Source organism: Vigna angularis, chromosome 1 (genome assembly GCF_016808095.1).
Source record: "Vigna angularis cultivar LongXiaoDou No.4 chromosome 1, ASM1680809v1, whole genome shotgun sequence".
In the NCBI taxonomy this organism is placed as follows: Eukaryota; Viridiplantae; Streptophyta; class Magnoliopsida; order Fabales; family Fabaceae; genus Vigna; species Vigna angularis.
The window spans coordinates 36,178,426-36,205,381 of NC_068970.1; the positions used below are offsets into that span (position 1 = coordinate 36,178,426).

The 26,956-nt window shown below is 33.2% G+C and overlaps 1 protein-coding gene across 1 annotated transcript; it reads right to left on the minus strand.

Moving 5' to 3' along the window:
• Positions 1-15,911: 15,911 nt before the first annotated feature.
• On the minus strand, positions 15,912-19,342 carry LOC128194958 (uncharacterized). The gene is made up of 8 exons (XM_052871567.1): positions 18,997-19,342; positions 18,840-18,924; positions 18,287-18,764; positions 17,298-17,799; positions 17,099-17,225; positions 16,742-17,020; positions 16,546-16,650; positions 15,912-16,466 (listed from the first exon to the last, which is right to left on the minus strand). The coding sequence occupies exons 1-8, from the start codon at positions 19,320-19,322 to the stop codon at positions 15,933-15,935; spliced, it is 2,436 nt and encodes an 811-aa protein (XP_052727527.1). The 5' UTR covers positions 19,323-19,342; the 3' UTR covers positions 15,912-15,932.
• Between the last annotated feature and the right edge of the window lie 7,614 nt (positions 19,343-26,956).

Sequence of the window (26,956 nt, forward strand, 5' to 3'; positions counted from 1 at the left end):
TCCTTTAGTAGTTGGGGTTTGAAGGGTGAAACACCTATTTGAGGGATAACTTGACTTCTAATTAGATGCAAGTCATAACATTCATCTTGGGTAAGAATTGGGATCTCTTCGCTTATACCCAAACACATGTTGACAAAGAAATAACTTTTTCTTTCAACAAGATTTTTTTTCTCAAACTCTTTGGTAGTGTTTGTCCACCCGAGATAAATATTTGCTATATATGATACACACCCTAGATACATGTCAACTACTAAAGATAAGCTAATTATATGCCTATCATTGCATCACATCGCATAACATAGAATGACCATTAACATGTTAGACCTAACAAACCTCTATTGGGACAAATGACTCTAGAATGGTGATAACGGTAATTCTTACCATTATTTGAGGTTCATTTTAGAGACAGAATCAACTCCCCTTAAGCTTATAACTTGCTTAATCCTCTCTTTTATCTTAGTTTTATGAATAATTGTGTTTTGGGCTACTTTGATGTAATTTCATCTCTGATCCCTTGTTTTGTAGCTAATAATGTGCTTGGAAGAATCTCCAATAATGTATAGAGCTGAACCAACCACAAGAAGCAAGCGGATCTACAGAAAAAGAGAAAAAGATGTAGTGCAGAAAAATCAGGCCCGAGCGCCCAGGAAGGGGGCTGAGTGCCAGTCTTCGCGCATCTCTCGCGCCTGGGCGTCCTAGAAGGGGCGCTGAGCGTTGACGGTGCTGATGTGGCAGATCTGTTCTATTTAAACCTAAAACGCGAAGGGGTTTGGGTCTTTGGTGGTTTGGGGGCACAACTTCACTGTTTAGAGCTCTTGGAGGCTGCGTGAAGCATGTGGGAACATCTCCTTCTCCCTCCTTGGGTCTCCTTCTTCTTCCATCTTCCATTGTTGTAAGCTTGGAGGCTCTCCATGGAAATGGAGAGCCAAACCCATCTTGTTAGGGTTAGTTGTAGCCTTTGAATCTTGTGTAATTGTTGAATGATTTGAATATATATATGTCTTTTCTATTAATTGCTAGTATTCTTGTTTCCAATCTTAAAGCTTGCATGTAATGGGGACGTTCATAACTTGATTTTAGGGTTTCATGGGTTCTGGGGACGTAAGATGGAACCCAGAATTGAAACAAAAGTCCTTGTGGTTCATTGATTCTAGGGATGGAAGATGATTCACATATTGTCTTAGATTCTAGTTCTTAATGCGGGATTTGGTTATTAATTAATCAAGGGATTGATAGTTAATAGGTAAAAGCCAGGCTCCTAAGTGATTAGAGTTAGAGTAATTTTGTGGATTGACTTTAGTAATTTGATGGAAAGGAGATGAAATTGTGTATGCACAAGAGTAAATTGATGAAACCTAACCTTAGCAATGTCACTTCATATAATTTCTAGTCTATTTCATTCTTAAGTGTCTTCAAACACCAAAGTCCAAACTTGTATAGTTGAAATTTTATCTTCTTTGTACTTGCTTTTCAATTAATGTGATGATCTTGAGTCTATATGAGTTGTTAATAGTGCAATTAACTAGTATTACACGAGTCTCTTGGGAAACAATATTTGGTCTTACCATTTTATATTACTTGAACGATTTGGTACACTTGCCAAAATCTTAACAAAGGGTTGAATGAAATTTGAACTATATTTTCTAAAGAAACAAACTAAATCGCTTAATGCATAAGCAACATAACATGATACAAACATATTTTATAGTGGTACACCAACAATCATGAACTGTGTTTAATTCTTCTTTAAAATAATTACTCAAAAGATTCGAGTAAACAAATATTTTGACAACAAATAGTACACAAACCACTTCTTGTTAGACTGTCCTAAAATCTTCTTGATATAAATACCTCGTAGAAAGAAAACAAAACCATCAAAGATAACACTTTAAGCTTGCTATGTTTAATTCACAAAGTGAAGAATTTACAAAACTTTTTGCGCACCATAAAGAACAATTATCACTTTATGATCACTAGGAGATTGAAAGAATTGTAGATTGTATTTATTTTCTTCTTCTGTCTTAAGTCTTTTATATAGAATTGTAAAGTGATCTTTACATATCTTCTTTAGCTAAGACATGATCTTTGTTTCACCTGCACATGATCTTGTACATTAATCTTTATAATTTCTTTAACTACAAGCTTGATATTAAAAGATATTGTAAAAACCATAAGATATTTGATTTTGAAGAGGACCTACCGACCTTGTAAGAACATTGTGGATTAATATTTTCACAAAGTAAAATTTTTGCATATTGTTTGCACTAAAAAAAATTCCCCTACAACTAATTAATTTTAAAATAAAAGTGTATCAAAAATACCCTAAATGAGTGAGCCTCCACTATTCTGTTTATACACAATAGAGGCCACCACCACTATAAAAGACTATTGTGACCATTACCATAACTTACTGGGCATCTACTATAAGAAAATTGACATTTGCTATGATCTAACTAACACAAATTAGTTAATGGTGTGACATTTACATTTCACATACTAAAAACTACAAAACCATGAGCTTTAATTAACTAGTGTCAATTTTTGAAGGTTAACTCTAAATAACGTCAACTTAGAGTCGACAAAGCCACCACTAATGAGATTTTATTTTAAAATTTATTATTTTTTAATGATAATCTAATTTTATTTTGCGAGGCCGATGCTAATATCAATGATTCTCATGAAAAAAATATTTTTCATAAGTGTCTCCATTATCATTCTCAACAAAAATAAACGTGTACATGAAGACAACAAAATACACACATGAATTGAATCTGTTTAAATAAATATTAATGTTAGCTTAATCTTTATTAAATTAAATAAATATTATAGATATTATATTAATCTCAACAACTTTAATACAAGCTATAAATATTAGAATAAATAAAATTATCTTCTATTTATTAATTTTTAATTTAATTAGTATCAATTTAAGTAATGCTAATTTGATATTAATAATTTTTTTATCTACAACAAATTATTTAAAAACATAACGTTAATTAGATTGATACGAACATTGTTTCTCTAAAAAGTATTTCTTTTAAAATACTTAACATTAATTTAACTAATATAAATATTTTTATTTGTTAAAAGAGTTTAAATTTAACCAACTCTAACTTTTTTTATTTTGATTTGTTTCTATAAAATGTTGTGAGCTAAGTCCACACAAAGCCTTTACATTTATATTATTATATAAAATTATATAACGAGATTATTCTCTTTTGATATACATACTTTGATTCCAATTTTACTCTATAAGTATTTTTTAAATTAAAATAATTATTTCAACAATTTTATCTTTGAAATGACTTTTTTTTTCTTTTAATTTTAAACGTTTTTTAATTTGACAATCTTTTTTCTAAAATATAACTATTGTTTCAAACTAAAATAAATATTATAATAAAAAATTAATATTGTCTATATTAAAATTGTAAAAATTATTTAAATTTATTTTTATGATTATAATAATAATAATAATTTTATTATATTTTTTTATCATAAAAAATAATACATATGCAACAAACATATGTGAAATAAAAATCTTATGTTTTTTTAAGTCATTAAAAATTAATTTAAATAATCTGCTTTGACTAAACTATAACTCTAACGACATTCTTTTTTAGATGAGTGTTTTTGTTCAAAACCTAATTGATTATTTTATTACAGTGATCCCCTCGTACTATCACATACTTAGATCCATTATATATTAGTCTATCATGTCTTACTATATTAATCTTATGTTTCACTTTTTTTACCATGCTTTGGATGGCTGACATCTTATTGAAACTATCCAAAAACAGTGTTGTAAAACAAGCCAAAGCTTGTCAGAGACAGTTGTATTTTACAAAGGCTATGTTCTCCGATCACAAAATACAAGGATATATGCCTAATTAACAATATGATAAAGACGGAGTTATATATTGATAACACAACTCTATTTTCTATATCTTTGCAAGACAATTACTAAAAATAAAGTCATAAGAAATGTAGTGACAATTTTGTCAATAATTCAACCTTTTTCGTAGAAATATATCAACATTTATAAAATATGAGTATTTTTATACCATAGTGACGCGTCATTAAGTTTGGTTAAGTTATAAATTAGAATCTCTTAATTATCATTACATGTCATTTACATTGCCAGTTAGGTTATTAAAAAGTATGGTAAGTGATATATGAGTGATAAAGAATTGTATTTATTTAATTACACATGTTCTTATTGATATTGTTTTTGTTTGAATTTTCATACCTTTGTGGTTTGTAGTGTATTTCGATTATGTTCGTCCTTCACTTCGTTCCAGCAAATTGGAAGGTTACCTATAGTAGATATTTTGATGTCAAAGTGAGTAAAGATTCGACAATTTCAACAATTAATACGTAATAAATTCAATCATCGATCTCATTATCTCAAACCTGTATTTATATATTTTAGAATGAGCTCTAGATTACCAATAGCCTAATCACGACCCATCTGGTATTGACATACTTTGGTGTAAGCTAATCACCATCAAGTTTGATTGTTGTTTAAGAATGACCATTCAGTCTATATGGTGCAGCCATTCAGTCTCTAGATGGTTTAATGGACATTCCTGATTGTGTGGACCATTCAATTTTAGACTAATCGAGCGTCCATACGATACTAGGGATGGCAATTTTACCCGCGGGCACGGGTATCCACGGGTAAAATCTGCGGCGGATAGTAACTATCCGCGGATATTTACTACCCGCGGGTAACGGGTAGCGGGTATTTTAATACCCGCTTCAAAACGGGTCGGGTACGGGTAGTATACTACCCGCCCCGCGGGTACCCGCTACCCGCGAAAAATTAAAAAAAAATAATTTATATATTTTTTAATTAAATTAGTTAAAAATAAAATAAAATAACATTTTATTAGGTTAAATTTAATTAAAATTAAATTTTAATTTATATTTAATTTATATTATATTATATTATATATATATATATATTTTTTGTAATTTTATTTAAATTTTATTTTAAATATGTATTAAATATTTCTTTTTTATTTTTTGCGGGTATCCGCGGGTACCCGCGGATTTTAAAATACCCGCGGGTATTTTTTAAACGAGTACGTGACGGGTAGCAGGTCGGGTAGCGGGTATAATTTTATCCGGCGGGTCGGGTTGCGGATAGGCACTACCTGTACCCGACCCGTTGCCATCTCTATACGATACATAGTCCATTGTTGGTATTGAATATGTAGGTGTTTGATTTTTTTATTATTAATTTTTAAAAGGTTTGTATTTAAAGTGTTGACTCAAATTTTAAACGATTTGAGTGATATATTTAATATAAAGAAAATTTTATAGTTGTTTTTATTAAGATTTAATATAAATTTTAAAGCATAATTTAATCAATATCTATGTATATAAATACTAAACGTTTCATTTGTATCTTTATGATTTCTTTTGTATAAAAAAAAGGACGAAGCGCTGAAAATCATTATATTCAATATTGAATTGCCTATTCATTATTTAGACAAACTGTAAAGATTAATGAATATTTAATAGTTGATTAATATAGATAATTTAATCAATATTTTTTATATTTTATTAAATTTTAATTTATTATATTTTATAGTTGGTTATCTTATGATGTCATCACTTTTATTTGTTGTTATATAGAGTGTCAACATCCAATTTCGTCCGGGTAAGTAAATAAAAAAAAAGAATAATAATTAATGGGTAAAAAGGATAAAATAATAACTATAATACTAGACACAATATTTTTGAAATGTTAGTTTAATATGGTAATAATTTGAATCAATATTATGCTAATAATTATAAACAATAATTAAAATAGTATATAAGAGGAAAATATGATTTTAAAAATGGACAAATTTTCTGACAATAATTATAATCAATGTCTTGAATATTATTTGATTTCTTTTTCTTGGAATCAAGACATTTTCTTTCCCTATTTTGTTCGTTGTCAATTAATTCACAATTAAGGGCAAAATTACCATAACGCACACTGTCATGAAAAACGAAAATAGAGAGAAGCATGCAGAAATAATAGAAAGAAAGTATAGAAAAAAAATAGGTTCTCACTCTGTCAACCGCAATCATCAAAGAAGAAAGAGGAGAGTACTGAAAGCTAAAAAGGTATGTCACCTCTACACCATTCTTTTTCTCTTTTTATTGTACTCTGAAGTTTTTTTCTAAAGGTATTTTTTTTCCTACACACAAATAATGTTTTTTTTAAATCATAATTTTTTTTATAAGTATGTGTCGGCCTATGGCCGGTTTCTTTCTTTTTCCCACCATTCTTAAATAAATAAAAATACAAAATCTTCAAAACCAAAAAAAAGGATGTCAATCTTGTTAAACTAAATCTTTTTCCAGATTCACTTTTCAAAAATCTAAATCAATGAATAATAATTTTTAAACAAACTCACAAACCTTTTTTCTACATAAAGAACTATGTGATCCCTGACGTCCATTATAAATGGATGTACGTAGGACCAAGGTCAATTCTTGTCGGGTTCATAAAACAAAATATATTTTTTTTTGTTTCTTAATAGCTTTATTTATTTTTTTTTATTTTTTTAGGGAAATTTAAACATTTTGAAAAACCACGTCAACTTTATACATTTAATTAAAGGTACTGCCTTTGGGCAGGCGCGATAGGGTGCTAATACCTTCCTTACGCGTAAGTGATTCCCGAACCTGAAAATCTCTTTTCCATAATAAATTATGGTGGCGACTCCCACGAATCTATTTCTCAAACCCGTTTGTTTTCGGCTCGCCGTCCCGTTGCGATCTCGGTTGCGACATAGAACACAATTGAAAATAATATAATTTTTTTTTTGAAATATAAAAATGTTAATTAAAATTATGCACTAATTGACTATTAAAAAGTAAATGTTTTATAGGGAAAAATATATTCATGAAAAATGACATTTCGTGAAAGGATGGTAGAATGTGAATGCAAATCATACAGCACAAACCCTTTGGTTACATATTTGTATCCAAGAAAAATGCATTTAGTACTTATGGAATCAAGTTTTGTACGTCCTGTAGTAGCAGAGCTGGAGTATGATAAGCATCCAAAAACTTTCAGATTTGAAAAATCAGGTTTGATAGAATAAACCAATTCATAAGGAGATTTATTGTGAAGAAAAGGTGTTGGAAGTCTATTAATAATGTGAATGGCAAGTTTTATAGCATAAGACCAAAAAATGTTAGGAACTTTAGATTGAAAAAGGAGAGAACGATAAACATTGAGAATATGTTGATGCTTCCTTTCAACAATGCCATTTTGTTGAGGAGTAACAACACAAGTAGTTTCATGAAAAATACCTTTAGTAGAATAAAAATCATTAAGAAGAAATTCTTTGCCATTGTCAGATCTTAGAATTTTAAGTGTACAGGAAAACTGGTTTTCAGTTAAAAGAATAAATTTTGGAAGTAAGGTTTTAACATCAGATTTGTGTTTCAAAAGAAGAATCCATGTGAAACGACTATAATCATCAACAATAGTTAAAAAATATTTGTATCCATCAATAGAAGAAATAGAAAGGGGGCCCCAAATGTCAACATGAATGAGATGAAAGAAACAAGGAGATTTAGTTTTGCTAACAGAAAATTGAAGACGTTTTTGTTTAGCAAAACCACAAGCATCACAATCATCAATAGATTGGAAGGAAATATCAGTATATTGAGAAGCTAAAGTTTGAAAAACTTTATTTGAAGGATGTCCAAGTTTCATGTGCCACGAATTACAAGAATCACTAGAACTATTATGAAAAGCAGAATGAAAAATGTTTAATTCAGAAGTAGTTGTTGGATTATGACTAAGAAGATAAAAAAGGCCCTTGTATTTCTTAGCTACTCCAATCGTCTGGTAAGTATCCATCTGCACAATGAGACAGCTAGTTTGATGAAAAACAATGAGGAAATTATTGGAATGTAACAGTTTAGAAATAGAAATAAGATGAACAGAGAAATTGGGAACAAAAAAAGTATTATGCAAAATCAAATTGCCTAAAATGACAGTGCCAGAAAATTTAGCAGTAAGAAAACTATGATTTGGTAAACGTATCGAAATAGGAGTGATGGGATGTAAAGAATGAAAAAGAAATTTGGAAGAACATATATGATCAGTAGCGCCACTATCTATAATCCAAGAAGAAAAATTAAGTGAAGAAAAAGAACCTGGTGATTGTGGAGTGCATTGATTAACACTGGCCTCCCTAGTAGTAGGAGATTGAGACTGTTTCAATAAACCAAGAATGGCGTCATACTGATCTTGAGAAAAAGTGCACGAAATTTGAGTTTTATCAGCGGAAGAATCAGTGGAGGTGTGTGAAACACCATCAGTCAGGTTGGCAGAAGGATTGGAGATGGCAGAATTAGGTTTGATGATGGGTTTATAACCTTGAGGAAGGCCATATTTGATCCAGCAATTATCAAAAGTATGATTGGTTCTTTTGCAATGATCGCAGTTTTTGGAACGACCACCATATTTAGGAATGCATCCGCGTCCACGACCAGAAGAAACACCAGGACGATCGGTCTTATAAGGCTTGTACTGAGGATCGTGAGAATTGAAATTGGCCATGGAATCTTGTGGAATTTGTGAGGAAGAATTGTGAAATTCGCGTTCTTGTTGAAGGATCAAAGAAAAAGTTTTGGTAAGAGTCGGCATGGGTTCCATTAGCATGATTTGAGAACGTACAAAAGAGAATTCATCGTTTAACTCACGTAGAAACTTGATTACAGAATCATCACTACGATCTTGTTGAATCTTGATCAATAATCCACAATTGCAAGGAGAATGACAGGTACAGACAAGAATGGTTTGATACAGAGAAAGCTCTTTCCAAATTATTTGAAGACGAGTATAATACTAAGATACAGTGGAATCACCTTGTTTGCAAGAGTGAAGAGCTTCTTGAAGATCAGCAATACGAAACTTATCACCATGAGAAAAACGTTGAAGGGGATCAGTCCAAATCTCGTAGGTAGATTCCATCCACATAACGGATTGTTTTATGGGAAGCGTCATGGATCGCGTTAGCCATGAAATCACCATCTTGTTGCAGCGTTTCCAGGCTTCGTGAAGGACATCATCAGGAGGGGGGCAAGAAATAGTACCAAGAACGAATTTTTCTTTATTCTTGGTTTCAAGAGCAACGAGCATATCATGCCGCCATTGTTGATAGTTGTTGTCAGAAAGGGGAGGAGTGACAAGAACAAGAGTTGGGTTCTCACCAGGATGGAGAAACAGAGGATTAACAGGATTAGAAAGATAATCGGTGGTGGAATTGGAGAAAGCCATGAGAATAGAACAGAAAAGTATTTGTCTACTGATACCATGTAAGAAATCAAAGAAACGAGGAAGAAAAAACCAAAAAGAACAAACTGAAAATGAATTGTATTGAAAAGTTACAGAAATTACAACAAATACAGAAAAATAAAGAAACAACTAAGAAAAGTAAAACGCAGACCGAGCAGCTTCCTAGACCGATCGTCCTAGATTGAAGACGATCGGTAGTGAGAAGACAACTGAACCTGTCGAACGGTACGACCAATCGTCCGAGAGTAGAGACGATCAGTAGTGAGAAGCAACAGGACCAATCAATCGGTATGACCGATCGTCCGAGAGTGGAGACGATCGGTAGGGAGAAGACAACAGGAACAGTAGCGAGAAGTCAACAGAACCTGATGAATAGTACAGCCGATCATCCGAGAGTCCTTACCGATCAGTGGTGACGATCGGTAAGGACGATCGGTAATGTAAAAGGTCTCTATCAAACCGATCGTCCGAGAGTAGAACCGATCAGTGATAACGAGCGTTAAGGACGATCGGTAATGTAAAAGGTCTCTATCAGACTCATCTAGATTTTTTTTTCACTACAAGAAAACTATATATCACGGACAATAAAAAATAAAAAATTCATTCAATAAATATTGTTAATAAAATTTATCGATAAACTAAAAAATTCATCAGTAATTATTAATATATAAATTTATAAATAAATATCCTTGATAATTATTAATTGTTCAACTTCATTTGTAATATCTGTCAGACAAATATCACAAATGAGTGTTCTTCTTCTTCCTTTTTTGTTTAATTTTCTTATTTTTCATTTTTTTTTCTTCCTCCTCGTTCTCCTCTTCTCTTTTTCTTCGTCCTGCCCCTCTTATGTCATTGTCATCTCCTTTGGTTCCTCCTCTTTTTTCTCATCATCTTCCTTTTTCTCTTTATTTTCCTCTTACTTCACTTTCTCTTTTCACCCTATTCTCTAGCTCCGATCGCCACCTTGATTGTTGTTTTGCCACTGTACTGTTGTCATCGTGCCTCTACAACCACTGCCATTAACCCTAACTTCTTCTTATCCTCTTTCTTTTCATCTTCCTCCACCTTCTTTTCTTGTTTTCTTCTTCTTTTTCTCACTCATATTACCTTAGTATATAAGAGAATATCAAGAGACTTGCCAAAAAACTTTACAATTCTTTTTATGAATTTATCGATTGAAAAATTCACTAATAGTAAGAAATATAAATTAGATGAATTTTGTTCACGAATTTTAAGACTTTTAATTATCAATAGATGTTATTGATGAATTTCGCAAAAATTGGTAAAGACGCAAAGTGAGTCACTGACAAAATTTATTGATAGAGATATTTGTTGGTAATAAAAATTTCAATTTATCAATAAATTTAATTTTACTAACATATTCTTTTTTTTTCAAATAAAATTTTGTGAATAATTATGAAAGTTTTTAGTGATTTAACAAGCTTGTGTGATAAAAAACACTTTTATTAACTACTTGTTATACCAATCTATTGTTCTTTGTTAACCACCTAAAATTATAATTCTCAACAAATCTTTTATCTTTTCTTATATTTTCAATATGATACTTGGTTACAATCACAATAAAGCATGATATGATTATATTATGAATCAAAAGATAAAAACTACCAAAACCTTGATAATAACTCCTCCACATGGAGACATATTTCAACACATACTTACGTCTACTTACATTAAAATCTTATCTCATTGTCTAGTTACTGATTTGAATTTTAAAGGGTTATGTGGACTTTTATTTGATTCTAATGACTTATTCAATTCTTATTTATTCTTCGTCAAAGTAGTGGCCATTTATGATTATTATTATTGGCACATAAAATGAGGGATTTCACTTAATCTAAAATAATCAATTTTTATAAAGAACAAATACTTTTATTTGGTTGTATTGAAATGTCATGGTTGATTTGGATCAATTTTGAGGCCAACAAGCCATGTAAGGTACAAGAACATACCCTGTGGTAAAAATTGATCAATTTCTACTAAACAAACCCATGTGGGTTTGTTTCCACAGTACTCTCACTTTAATGGGTCCATGGATCAGAAAGTCATTGCATTGGTGTGCATGCACACTGATTAATGTGAATGGAATATATATACCTCAAATAAAAGCTCACCATTGCTAATTCAAACCATGTTCCTCTTCTTCATCATCTTCATCGGTATCGCGAACTGTCAAGATCAGTTCTGTCCCTCCCAAATCCTGGCTCTGGTTTTCTCTTTATTTATTATGATGTTAAGTCATTGTCTAATTATGAAAAACAGACAACATTAACTATGGATGTCGATTACTAACGAAGTTGAGATTACTGATATCCGTACAGTTTAGAAGCCTTAAAAAGTGGAAACTACTTATAATTATTATTACATTAATATAATATTTTAATTTAACATTTTATTACTTTTTATGTTGCATTTATATATTATATTTTTCTTTTCCTTTTATCATCTCTTACATATGTATGCACCAAAAATATGTATACAAATATCATTTTTAATGCTTAGGAAAAGCTTATTGGTTATCGCATAGTTAGACTCACTGAATAAGGGATACGACAACGTTTTTTTGAACTTATAGCAACTGTTTTAGAACTAAGATATATTCAGATGAAGTGAAAAGGAAAAACTTTTGGCCTTGGTTCAAAATTCAAAGCAAAAAAGGTTATGATTTTGTCTCAGTTAAAAACACTCAAAAAATAAACCAAAAAAATAAAATAAAATCGAGTCTATTGCCTGAGTTCTGGTTTCAACTGAGACCATAGACCATTAAATTTAATTAATTAAAGAATCTATCTCCTCAATTGGGTTTAGAACCGAGGCAATAGACCATTTTTTGCCTCGATTTTTATCACAACTGTTGTCTAAAGTTTGTTTTTTTTTTTAAAATGATCGTTCTATTTCTGTAAACATTCCATATCACAGAAACACAAAAACAGACATGCATATAAAAAAAATATCCACAACATAGAAATATAGTCTTGTATATAACTATTTACTTGTGATTTTGGTTTTGATAACTATGACTATTATTTTTGAAAAAAGTTTCTTTTGACCATTCTTTGAAACTCCTATTTTACAAGAAAATCCTCCAGAACCCTTATTTTGGGTGAGTCTGAACTTTAAAAATTATTTGGATTCTAGATCTTTAAACGACCCTAACTTTCACTCTAGTTGATAGTTTTCGCTTTATTATATATCGATTTGGGGTAGAAAAAAATTTATGATACCATGCTAGCTAATCCTTTCATATTTTCCAAAAAATCGTTGTTTTCTAATTTTCGGAAATTTATTTTATGTTTTTTAAACTTTGCAAAAATATTTAAAATATTTACACTTTGAATTTTGAGCTTAAATTTTTTTAGGGTTTTTCATGATTTTTTTGTCATTCTAGTAAGTTTTCAAGTCATTTATGTTCATTTGAGCATATTCTTAGTAACCTATACCTATGTTTTGATGTATATGGTGTATGAAAAATAAACAACCAAAAGAAAACATAAAAAACGAAACGACCATCACAAAGCGCCTATCCAAAGAGTGTACATGCACAAAACTAATTGGTCAAAACGAAAGAAAATCATACCTAAGTATTTAATCAACTTAAAATGAAAGAAAAATGGAAGAAGTGTTGAGCGACGTGACAGAGAAAATGTAGAAGAATAATGTGCAAGAGGCTCTATACTTCGCGAAATTTAACCCTAGAAACACATGTTATTACCTCGGTTATTTTATTAATTGAAACAATAAGGGCTCTATGACCTTGGTTTTATTAAGAACCGCTTCCTAAAGCCTCTATAAAAATAAAAAATAAAAATAATATTTTCAGTTATTTTATATCTCGGTTCACGGCATAATTGAAGCATAATTATGGCCTTGGTTCTCTAAACAGCCAAGATCATAGGCCTATTTCGAAAACGAATCAAGTGAAAAGTCAAATTTGTAGTGGAATTTGACCTTAATTGTTTATAGAACTGAATCTATAGGCCCTTTTATGCTGCTTTTCTTTTTGAACTGAGGTATATATATTTGCGATAATTACAAAAATACCACTATGTCATTTTATGTTTCAGTTGCAACGAAATTGATGTTAAATATGCGAGTTAATATTCATATTTTTTTTATTAGTGAATATTTCAATAATTTAGAGAGAAAAAATGGAAGTGATGAAGTAAACTTCAAGTATATTAAATGATAAAGGTATATTCTTTACATGCTTTGGGTATTAAAAAGATATAATATACTTTCATAGCATATTTATATGAAAGTATCTATTAACACTTAGATGACAATTAGATGAAAATGGATTTTTAGTTGAACGAGATAACTATTATTGTGATCTAAAAATTGTGTACTTATCGATATTCTTTTAAAGTGAAAATATCAAAACATGAATTATTTCATTCGCAATTAATTTTTGTAAGGTCAATTTTATAAACGTTCATCTAAACATACGCCAAGAAGTATGATTAAGATTTTTTCAGTGAAATGAGTGTGTAATATGAGTACTTAAAAATGTAGCTTAATCATTTTTTGTTTCTAAAAATGTAAGATAATATTTGTTAGTTAAGAGTCTCACATCATTTAAAATAAAGCATAATTTAATATCTTATTTCTTCAATTCTTCAAAACGCTTTTTAAAAATAAAATCATAATAGTATTTTTAAGTTTTAAAACAGAAAATATATTAGATGTATTGATTAACCTTATCGATACTATTACAATATACAAGTTGAGAAGATGATGTGAAATACAGGAGACTAGTATAAGATTTGAGCTTGAATGAATTTAGGAGGTTTGGAAAGTTGGTTGGGAGGAAAACAAGGGGGAACATGTCTAGGTGCGTACTGTTGAAGACTGAAGCATCTGTCTATAGGGTTGTACAATAAATCAATAAATCAAAAGTGATGAGGTGTTTGTGAAACATATTGATGTGTTATCTGGCAGACAATAGATGGTACTTCTTTTAATGCAGTGTGGATTATGTGGCTGAATGTCTTGCTATACCAGATTTCTCATCCTTCTTTTTCTCTATAATGTTTATAGAAGATGCAAGATTCCTTGTGTTTTTCTGGTACTGAGGTGGTTCCGTTACAATGTGACAGGAGGGGTTACATTGTACACAATGTGTTGTCTTGGTTGTGGAAAACCCTGTTATAGTTGATGTTGTAGATGATGGCATGCCTTACGGTTTCCTTGTTGGCTGTGTTACTGTATACCTGCTACCCTTTTTCCCACCATCACAATCCACCCTTTTCCTCTTTTTTTGGCTCACACTTGTTTTCATCTTTAAATACTCTCCCTTTTTATCACTTTTAAAAATTAAATTTATTTCTTTTATTCTTCATAAGTATACCTATTTAGAAATAATTGAAGACTCAAATATAAACAATCAAAATCTGATTAAATATTAAAGGACATCATTATTAAAAGGATAAACTATGATAATAAAGTCACCATTAAAATCATTATATGAAAAAACATCCAATAATTATCTTTTACCTTTAAGTTTATAAAACATTACTATACAAAAAACTTATGACTTCAAAAAACTGAAATTCATATTCTAGTATTAAGTTGGACAAGAAAGAGTTACTTATTTTTTTAGAATGAAACAAAGCAGGTGAAAAATGAGAAAAAAAATAATGAGTTTCTATTTAATTTAAACAAAAACAACATGTGAATAAGAGTGGAAGAGCGAAAATAAAATAGTAAGTAAATCAAGAGGCAAATGAAGAATAAATAAAAAAACATATCTTAGTAAATTTTTTAATCTTTATTATTAATTTTATGTTTTATTATTTATTAATATTAAATTACGTGTTTTATAAAAAAGAAAAATATCTAGTTAATTTAATTACCATAAATTCTTATTATACATATACAAAATTTTTGATAGCTAGGGGTTTTCATCCGTTAAAAATTTTAGGAGTTTTATCTAATGATAGTTCAATAGTGGTGGCATCGATGGGTGGTACACTACAAAAAAGTAGGGCGTTACCGAAGGCCAGAAGCCCTCGAAAAATGCCAAAAACCGTCGATAATGGATGTTTACCGAAGGCCTATCGACGGCCAAAAATCCTTCGGTAAATCCCTTGTCGCTAACCATTACCGAGGGCTTTCGCCCTTCGGTAATTACCGAGGGCCATAAGCCTTCGGTAATTACCGAAGGGCGAAAGCCTTCGGTAATTACCGAAGGGCGGAAGCCTTCGGTAATGGGCAGACAAGGACATTTACCGAAGGGCAAAAGCCTTCGGTAAAATGCAGAGCAGGTTTCAGAGAAATGGTTTTCCCTCTGCAACCCAGACCTGTATAACAAATTTCATTTACAAACAGACCTGCATAACAGTTTTCAAACACATACAAAGATGCATAATGTGCATCTCAAAGATCCAAACAATGATCAATATCCAAGGCACATCAAATAATCCACAGGACATCCATTAATGTATAAATAATGTATTTATAGTTCAAACATAAAACAATATAACACAAGGATGTTGTAACATCCAAAGTCTGGAAGTACATCTAACATTGAAATGATATCAACTCAAAATGTTCTAATATCGAAATGTTTGTCTAACAAGTAATAAGAAAATGAAACCTAATAATGTACATAACTATCATCAGAATGATTTTCATCATCCTGCTCCTCTATTGATGGCTGGACTGGTGTGGGTTGGACTGATGAGGGTTGGACTGATGAGGGTTGGACTGAAGTGGGCTGCTGAGTGGCAGCAGGTGATGAGGAAGGTCGTGATTGGGTGGGAGGGATATTTTGTACGTCCTGTGAGGTTTGAGGCAAGACAGTCATGACCAGGGCCTTCAAATTTGTAAACTCTGCTCTGAGATCAGTGAGCTCCTGGTCACGTTCATGGAGTTCCCGCCTGAGTTGAAGAACCTCGTCAGGAGTACTGGTGGAAGAAGAAGGCTGGTGCTTCAGAGTACCTCCTCTGGATGCTGTATAGTTTGCAGCAAGCTGTCCCGCACCATAGACTCGTCCCTTTTTCTTCCCACCAACGGTGTCGATCCAGCACTGCGTCCTACGGATGTCATCATCTGCATTACTGGCATCATCCGGTGTAGGAGCTGACTCATGTTCAGATCTAACCTGTGAAAGTCTCGTAGAAAAGTCTTCCTGTTGAAACATTAAAAGCAATGTCAGGGAACGATAGTATAACATAAATGAACAATTACTAATAGTGTTATTTGCTTACATGAGTCTTCCGAGATCTTTCATCAACAAATTGATTAGTTCCCTTCCGAACGTGAGTCTGTGCAAAGACCTCATCAACATGGACCGCCCGTCCTAGAGCCTGTGCCTGTAACATAATTAAGAATTACAAGCGTACATATGAAATACAATATACATAACTTATTTATGAAAGAAAAAGTTATGTAATGAGATTATACCATACGAATGGCATGCTCATGAATGGTGATCGACCCACCAGTATGCAGGGTGCCACCCCTTTCAGACGCTCTGTTCCGCTGGGCTTTGGCACACTTATTGCGGAACTCTACTGTATTCCAATGGGCCAGTAAAGAGTTCCAAATGTGCTCACCCAGCCAGTTAGGGCGCTGTCCTGCAATCCGGGCATCCCTAAACATCTCTGACAGCCGATGAGATGCTTTCATGTGGAAATTTCTGTGTATCTGAGTTTCATGTTCAGGTTTCCACTGCACCTTCATCTGTAACATTAAAGAGAACAAACATTGATTACAGAACATACTAAAATAAGACGGACATTAGTGTAATAGATTGCTCACCTGAAAGCGCTGCCAGAATGGCTTTCTGTCGTCATGAGGTATTGCTCCCCAAGTAGGCCATGGAGTTAAAAACTGTTGCTTTATTGAACGTGTGATGGCCTGGGAAGCAACCCTAGATGGAATAAACCTGCATAACAAAACTCATTTCAATTACAATATGGTTTAAACATCAAATGATATCAACAGATTATAAACTTACCCTTTACCATAGGGCTCAATCCATGGTCGATCATGGAGGGGCGGGTCAAGATCTTCAGCATCACCACTTGAATCTGGATCACCAAGTGGTGTGACAGTCTCAGAAGGAGGTACAGAAGATGAGGAAGGTATAGAAGTAGGGTCAGGGAGAGGAGTGGGGGTAATAACAATAGGGGGAGGAGTGAGGGTGGCAATAAGAGGAGGAGGAAGAGGGTCTGCTGCAGGGGTTGTAGAAGGGTGTGCTGCAGGAGGAGGAGAAGGGTCTACTGCAGTGGTAGTAGAAGGGTGTACTGCACGAGGAGGAAGAGTAGGGTCTACTGCTGGTGTAGGAGTCTGTATACTAGGGGTAGGAGGAGGCCCCACAGATGATGAACTACCGGGAGCAGGGGTAGGTAGTCTAGCAGGCACCCTAAGTACATACTTTGGTGCCTGCCGTTTCCTCTTTGTAGGCCTTGCTACCCCTTTTCCTTTATTAGGACGCTCTGTACCTTGTCCTGTCATTACTGCATTGAAATGGTTACATACAAAGCGAATAAATATAAATAAATAAAGAAGGATGAATTGTTTTCAAAGTCAATGTACAAGTAATTGCATACAACTTAAAGATGGTATTTTAGATAATGGTAATGAAATGATAGTCCAATTTGCTACAATAGATGTTCAACATTCAATCATCGTCATCATGATCATCATCTTCATCTTCATCTTCATCTTCATCATCGTCTTTTTCTGCTTGTTCTTCTTCTTCATCGTCATCATCATCATCTTCTTCTTCTTCTTCTTCTTCATCTTCTTCCTCTTCTTCTTGTTCTTCTTCTTCTTCTTCCTCTTTTTCTTCATCACCTTGTATTGTTGCTTCTAATTCATCTCCATCACCATCAGGGTCGACCAATGCGGTTATACGTTCAACTTCGATAATTTCTCGTGGTTGTGACATTTGGTCAAGTTGGTAGGCTACATCTTCCTCAACTTCATTTGAGTCTATGCAACCTCTAGGCTTCGTTTGTATTGCTACGGCCCAACCACGCTTGTCAATATTGCGAAATGGTGGATATGGCACATAATAAACCTGTCTCACATTAGATGGTAGAATGAAAGGATCAAAAGGCCCATATCTTAATCTCTGGTTCAGTTCGACAATATTAAAGCGTGGATCGACTCTAGTACCAGCTCTAGAAGGATCAAACCATTCACAATAGAAGAGTACCACTCTGTTTGGAGAAGTAGTGCTGTTGTACTCTAACTCATATATTTTATGAATGATGCCGTAGAAATCATCATAAGACCCCTCTGTTAGGCCCTTGACATACACACCACAATTTGATGTTTTCTTTCCTTTAGACCATTCATGTGTATGGAATTTGTAACCATTGATGAAGTAAGTGTGCCATTCTTTGACACATCTCATTGGCCAATTGGAGAGATGTCTTAACTCTTGAACCGTGGGAGTTAATGCCTGATTAAAAACCTACAAAGGTAGTAACAAAATTATAAAAGCAATAGTCAAATTAACCTTGCTCTAAACGTAGGAAAAACTACGGACCTGATTTCTAAACCAATGCGGAAACTCTGAGTGTATTCTAGCAGAAGTATTTCCTTCTGCGACTTGCTCAGCCACAACAAATGAGCTGGTACAAATGAAATTCATTAGTGTATAACAATTAAACCGTTTGAAAGATTAAAGATGGATGATGACATACTCAAGGTACGGCTTTACTTCACTGCAATTGATCAAGACATGGACATGAGCAGAGTTGAATTCAGCATCAGTTAACCAGTGAGTGAATTCTTTCCCTGCGTGACGGCCTGATTGTCGGAAAACTGATAATGCACCTTCACGTGGTTCAACTTGCCATTGCATTTCATTTCTGACATGAGTGGGAGACAACATGAAGTTCTTGAAATAATGTGAACAAAAATAAGTTGTCTCTCTGTGCAAGTAAGCTGCACAAATTGACCCTTCCACTCTAGCTTTATTTTTAACTGAGCGTTTGGATTCTCCCATAAACCTTTCAAAGGGATACATCCACCTGTACTGCACGGGTCCCCCAAGCCAAGCTTCATATACAAGATGAATTGGAATGTGCTCCATTGAATCAAAGAATGCAGGAGGGAATATTCTTTCCAATTTGCAGAGAATAATCGGGATATTTTCATCCATCTTTTTAAGGGAATCTTCCTTCAGTGTCGTGCAACACAAATCTTTGAAGAAGTTACTGATTTCTATCAGTGGATGTAACACGTGCATTGGCAAACAACTGAACGCAAGAGGGATGAAAGTCTCCATGAATACATGACAATCATGACTCTTCAACCCTTGAATAGTACCGTTCTGAACATTGGCACATCTGGACAAGTTAGAAGCATATCCATCTGGCATTCTAAGCTCCTTGATCCATCCACACACTATTCTTGTCTCGTCTTTTGACATGGTGTAATTTGCTTTTGGTTTAAATAATCGGCCGTTACCTTGTGCCTTCAACTCTAAGTCTTTTCGTCCACAATACAAAGGTAAATCTTTTCTTGCTTTCTCATTATCTTTTGTCTTACCTTTAACATCCATGACTGTGTTGAAGACATTGTCAAAGAAATTTTTTTCTGTGTGCATGACATCGATGTTGTGTCTTAGCAAGTTGTCCTTCCAATAGGGAAGTTCCCAGAATATGCTTCTTTTAGTCCAATTATGCCATTCCCCAAACCCTTGTAGCCTATTCTGACCAGATTCAGTCACTTTTGGATAGTCTTTCACTCTTCTCCACACGTGTGATCTAGTCAACTTTGGCGGGGGCATATCCGTTTCAACTTGTCCTTTTCGAAATGCCTTTTTGTTTCTTCTAAAGGGGTGATCAATGGGCAAGAACCGTCGATGGCAGTCAAACCAACTACTTTTCCGGCCATGACTCAATTGGAATGACTTTGTATGTTCCATGCAATGTGGACAAGCTAATCGACCATGTGTGCTCCAACCAGATAGCATGCCGTACGCTGGGAAGTCATTAATAGTCCACATCAAGGCTGCCCTCATAAGGAAATTTTGCCTCCTTGAAACGTCATACGTCCAAACACCATTCCATAACTTCTTCAAATCATCAATCAAAGGCTCCAAGTAAACATCAATCAATGATTTGGGATTAGATGGACCTGGTATTATACACGATAAAAACATGTAAGGCTTTGTCATGCACATCTCAGGTGGTAGATTGTATGGGGTAACTATCACGGGCCAACATGAATACGGTGATGCAGACGCCTGAATGTACGGGGTAAACCCATCAGAGCATAGACCAAGTCTGACGTTACGCGGTTCACTAGCAAAGGATGGATGTTTACGATTGAAGTGCTTCCAAGCTTCACCATCAGAAGGATGACGCAAAAGTCCCGGAGTTTTGTTACCATCATGCCATGTCATGTGTTCTGCTGTTTGCATTGAAGTAAACAATTTTTGTAATCTTGGAATTATAGGTAAGTAGAACATGGACTTTAATGGAATTGGTTTTTTTTGCCTCCGTCCAGCATGCATTGTCTGATATCGAGGTGAGCCACAAAACTTGCATTCCACCAACAGTGCATCATTTTTGCCACTGTCATTGTCATAGAATAACATACATCCATTAACACAACAATCAATCTTCTTCACATCCAATCCCAACTTTGAAACACATTTTTTGGCTTGGTAATAATTCTTTGGCATCAAATTGTTTGGTGGTGTCAAATCTAACATCAGTTTTGTATAGAAGTCCACTGCTTGAATGGGAACGTTCCAATTAGATTTGCCAGCCATGAGTCTAATGCACACTGATAATTTTGACTCAGATGAACCTTCAAATACAGGTAGATTTGCCTCTGTAAGTAAATTGTAAAACCTCTGCGTCATTTCATTTGGAGGCTCTTCATCATGACTATCGTCTGCTTCTGCAGCATGGTGACGAAGAGCATGGTCGACCATCTCTTGCATGTAGGCAAATTGATCTATCTCACATGTATGTACAACAGTATTCGAACCTGATGCAAGCCGTTTTTCAGCTGTAGTGGAGGTCGAAGGAATTTCTTCACCATGAAATGTCCAGACTGTGTAATTAGGCATGAACCCTTTTTGGTAAAGGTGAACTTTGACGACTTCATCTTTCAGAATGCTTGTACATTCGCACTTGATGCATGGACATCGAATCCCTCCATCAAGGGCATAATATTGATATCGTCGTGCCGTCTCCACGAACTCTTCAACTCCCATGACAAAAGATTCTTTCAAACCTCTCCTTCCACTATAACAACGGTCGTACATCCATCCACGATGGTTGGGAAAATGGGCCATGTTCTGTGACAAGCCAAACAAATACAAACTTAGCCAAAACAGCAACACTCCATGTGACATAAGTAATAAACCTATTACTACTGAAGTCGAACATGGAAGGCAATTTCAACACTATGGTCATAGGCATTCAATAAGGCCATGCAAAGACAAGTCCTCAGTATTGAAATGCATTAAACATCCTAAGGGGTTGTGTATTAAAGTTGGAGGAGACAACTTATTACACCCGAAGTTCTCTTGTCTAGAGTACTTCCACATATTTTGTACGTTCTAAGTGTTTATAGTATTTTTACCCTTCTCATTTCATTGAGAATGTGTGTAGTACCATAGGATTTTAAATGACTACTTAACTTAATCAAGTTGTAGCCTAATAAATGAAAGACAATATACATGAACATACAATATAAAGATGAACATAATTTAGGCAATCAAATATCTATAGAAGCATGGATATATAATACATATAAACATAATTGAGGCAATGAAATAGCTATAAAAGTATGTACTGACAATCACATTAGTGAAAATACCCAAAGTATTTATGTTCTAAATACTCAAACTTTGAGTTTAAGGTAATTCTTTGCTTTTGACATGTTTCCTAGCTTCATTCCACTACTACTTTACACATGGTAGGATGTTCACATTACTTCAAATAAGTGTACATTAGGTGTGGTTGCAAATTCTCACCTTTTAAGCACACTTTTATACCTTCCAACTACTCAAAATTTTAGTTGTACCTAATTCTTTGCTTTTAAATAGTTTCCTAGGTTTATTTCACTACTTTAGACATGTTAGGATGTTCACATTACTTAAATTTAGTCTACATTAGTTGTATTTGGAATTGTTCACCCTTTGAACACACTTTTTAGGTGCTAAATACTAAAACTTTTAGTTTTAGGTATTTATTTGTTTTTCAGTACTTTCCTACCTTGATTTGACTAAGTTATACTTGTTAGGATGTTTACATACCTTAGAATGAGTCTACATTAGGTGAAATGACAATTTCTCACCTTATAAGTACATTTTTATAGGTACTAAAAAATGAAACTTCTAGTGCTAATTTTGGTTTAAAAATGCTGCATAATTGGCTATAGCAGCTGTGACTTGAAGGATTTGCTTCTTTGTGTGCATTGTGAATGTTTGGAAAAGTTTATTTGGCCATTTTAAACTTGTGTGCACTGTTCATTTGGTCAAATTTTAGCCTACATGCAAAATCACTTCAAAAACCGTAAATTTTGCTTAAATTTGGAAGTGAATTAGTGATTTTCGAGTGTACTATGATTCCTTGTTGTTTTAATGTTTAAACACCTTTAAATTGATGATATAAAGTTGCTTGAATCATCACTTAAGCTTTACAAACACTGCCAATCATTTTTGGGTTTGAAAGCACACTTTTGAAGTCCATTTTCTGGTGCAGTTTTCATTCTTAGTGCTGTTTGATTTTGTATACTTTGTATTTTCGAATTGTGCCCTCATATCTATCTTTCTTTTATGTTTTAAAACTTGTGTATATAGTTGTTTTACTGTTTTGGTTAATGCTTTAATATTATGACCACTTTTAGTGTATTCTACTAACTAGTTTTAGGTTCTAGGGTGTCATATTTTGAGTTCTAAGTTGTTTTTGTAGTGTGACTTTCTCATTAGCATTGATTTACCATCCTAAACTTGTTAGGACAGTTTGTTTCAAGTTTCTTAGGCTAGTTTAGTGCAGTCATCAAAATTTGACCATTCTAGTGCATTTCTAGTAGCCCTTTTGAGGTTTTACTGGTGATTTCAATATACTATAATAGGAATCAGTTCTTCAGTCCATTCTTAGTCATTTCTAGGAGGTAACAACTTGTGTAGAGACTTTTAGGCCTGTTTAACAGATTGCTCATCATCATTCTTACCAAATTTACCATGGTGTAGTGTAAGTTTAGGTCACTAAATAGTCAAATCTTCTATTTCTTTGTGTTTTCGAATTGTCCACTCATTTCTATCTTTCTTTTATGTTTTAAAACTTGTGTACATACTTCTTTTACTGTTTTGGTTACTACTTTAATACAGTTTGCATTATGACCACTTTTAGTGTATTCTACTAACTAGTTATAGGTTCTAGGGTGTCATATTTTGAGTTCTAAGTTATTTTTGTATGTGACTTTCTAATTAGCATTGATTTACCATCTTAAACTTGTTAGGACAGTTTGTGTGAAGTTTCTTAGGCTAGTTTAGTGCAGAATAAACAATTCAAACAAGTTCAGCAAGGTGAAAAGCTACAATTAAATTCTGAAACAGTCAAATGGAAAGGATTTTGAGCAACCAAAGTATGCAGATTGCATTCCATTGCTTATTATGAACAAAGGTGGAAGATTAGGACTTTCATATTCTCTGCTAGCTCATATTCTAAAGCTAGATCTAGTCAATTAGGACTTTCATAATCTAGCTTGGTGCTTTCCAGCTTTGATTCCACTTAGTTTTCAAATCTGATGCAGTTTTGGTCCAATTTTCTTGATTTTTGGCAACTGCTACTGTCATACGAATCTACTGGCTTTTTCTATGCATTCTGAACAATTGAGCAAGTGTATTTTACCATTTGAGATTAGTGTGCACTGTTCATTTGGTGAATTCTGAACCTATATGCAAAATCACCTTTTAAACCATCATTTTTGCCTATATTTGGTGGTTTAAGGGGTGATTCTTCATAAACACGTTTGGAAATATAAATTGATGTTTTTAGCAACTTTGTATCATCATTTTGAAGGTGTTTAGACACTGAGCTAGCAAAGAAACACATTGCACTGAAAAATGACTAGTTCACTTCCAAATTAAGGCAAAATTGATGGTTTAGAAAGTGATTTTGCATATGAACTCAAATTTGACCAAATGAACAGTGCATACATGTTTCTTAACTTCCTTTAACAACTTTAAACTTGTTAGGATGTGTATAATTAAAATTTAAAGATTGCAAATTTTCAAACAGCAAGCCAAAGGTGAAAAATTGCACCAAAAAAGGCTATAAAAAAGTGGACTACAGTGGTCAAAATGAATGACAGTGTCTCTAAAGCTCAATTGAGACTTGAAGCAAGTTTATATCATCAAATTGGATGTGTGCAAACACTTAAATAGCCAACAAACAGATTACACCAGAAAATCAGTGGTCCACTTCCAATTTTAGGCCAAATTTGGTGCTTTAATGGGTGAATCTTCATAAACACGTTTGGAAATATAAATTGATGTTTTTAGCAACTTTGTATCATCAATTTGAAGGTGTTTAGACACTGACCTAGCAAAGAAACACATTGCACTCAAAATTGACTAGTTCACTTCCAAATTAAGGCAAATTTGATGGTTTAGGAAGTGATTTTGCATATGAACTCAAATTTGGCCAAATGAACAGTGCATAGATGTTTGAAAAGGTGAAATACACTTGGAAAAATGTTTAAACTGCACTGAAATGGACAGATTAAAAAAAAACACCCCTATTGTAGCCAAATATGGAACACTTTTTACACAAAATTTGGACCACAATGTAGAAATCAATGGAATCAAAACTGGACAGTAGAATCAATGACTCAAGGAGGTCATAATACACTAGATCTAAAGAATAATGTTTGGTAAATTTAAAAAACCACATCAAATGCCCACTGCACCAGAAAATGACTTTCAAAATGGTGGTTTTAAGGCCAAAAATGCTTGGAAGTGTTTCAATAGCAAAAGTGATGCTTGAAGCAAGTTTATATGATCAATTTGAAGGTGTGCAATCACTTAAACAATAAAGATAAAGACTACACCAGAAAATCAGTGGTCTACTTCTAATTTTAAGCAAAATTTGGTGGTTTAAAAGGTGATTTTGTACAAACACGTTTGGACACATACTTTGCAGTTTTGAGGAACTTTGTATCATCAATTTGGATGTGTTTAAACACTGAAACAGCCAACAAACACACTGCAGCAGAAAATCACTAGTTCACTTCCAATTTTAGGCACATGACTTTAGACAAAACTAGGAAATGAATATGTAAGCTGGAATTCAACTCAGCCAAACCAAATTCACTGATTAAGATGATGAAGTAACATTAAGGAACACTGGAAGTACAAGCAGAACAAGTACAAAGACGATTTAAACCCATTTGTCTCCTTTTTAGTAAACTTTTTTAGGTTCTAACAACTCAAAAATTGAGTTTTAGGTCAATGTTTGCTTTTGAGTAGTTTCCTAGTCTCATTTCACTACTTTAGACTTGTTAGGATATTAACATTAGTTATTGTTAGTCTACTTTACTGAATTGCCTCTTTCTCACCCTTTTAGTAGACTTTTAGGTAGTCAAATTTTGAGATTTTGCTACTTCATCCAATTTGACATCTCTATTAGCTTCATTTAAGTACTTTAAAGTTGTTAGGATAACAACAATATACTTTCTTTGGTTATATTAGGTGAATATCAAAATTGTCAACTATTTTTAGAACACTTTTTATGTTTTAACTACTTCAATTTTGAGACTTCACAATTGAAGTCCAAAATCATATGTTCAACTTTAAGACACGTATCTTTGAACATGTTGAAGGCCAAATTAATCACTGGAGTGCCCTTAACCACTACCAGGTGGAGTAAAGTTAATAAAGTTTAACCTAAGAGATGGTCTACTTTAGCCTTAGTAAGGAATTTTCAGTTTTTTTGTTAATATATAAACTATAAAACAACTATAACTTTGGTTCCTCCTTCTACTTTCGTAACTTGGGGGATTCATGATAGTATATAACCAACATATATGCATGTTGGTTTGTCCTTGTACTCTACTTCATCCTTATAGTTACATCATGAATTGGTGTAATGAAATTGGCTATACTTAAATGTTAAAAGGTTGGGTTGTTGTTATACCTTGTTTACAGGAATGTTTGAACCAATTTTCCAAGGTTTAAGTATTTTAGAACATGTTATAGGGTCGAGTTTTACTTTTTCTGCAGATTTTGTGCAATAAAATTCAAGTTTTGGCATTATTAGTTCATATCACCAAGGCTAGACATGGTATCATTTCCTTATAAGTTAATATCTTGCTACACAACCACCTAAGGACAGATTGAAAATGAAAATAAAAAGCTGGAACATATTCACACAATTCACAACAGAACCAAAAACACCAATGCTAACAAATAATTAAATTTCAACCTCATGATCAAGTTCAATAATGCAGAGCTGGAATGGTAGGAAATTCATTATGGATGACATCAATTACAAATAAAACTTACAGGTTGTAGATTTTTGAACTGAAGCTACCACTTACAGCTGCCTGAAACTTCCCTATTCAACCAATATTCTGTTTCAGCTCCTCTTCCTAAAGATGCTACCTAAAATGAATAAGGTCTCTAAGTTGGAA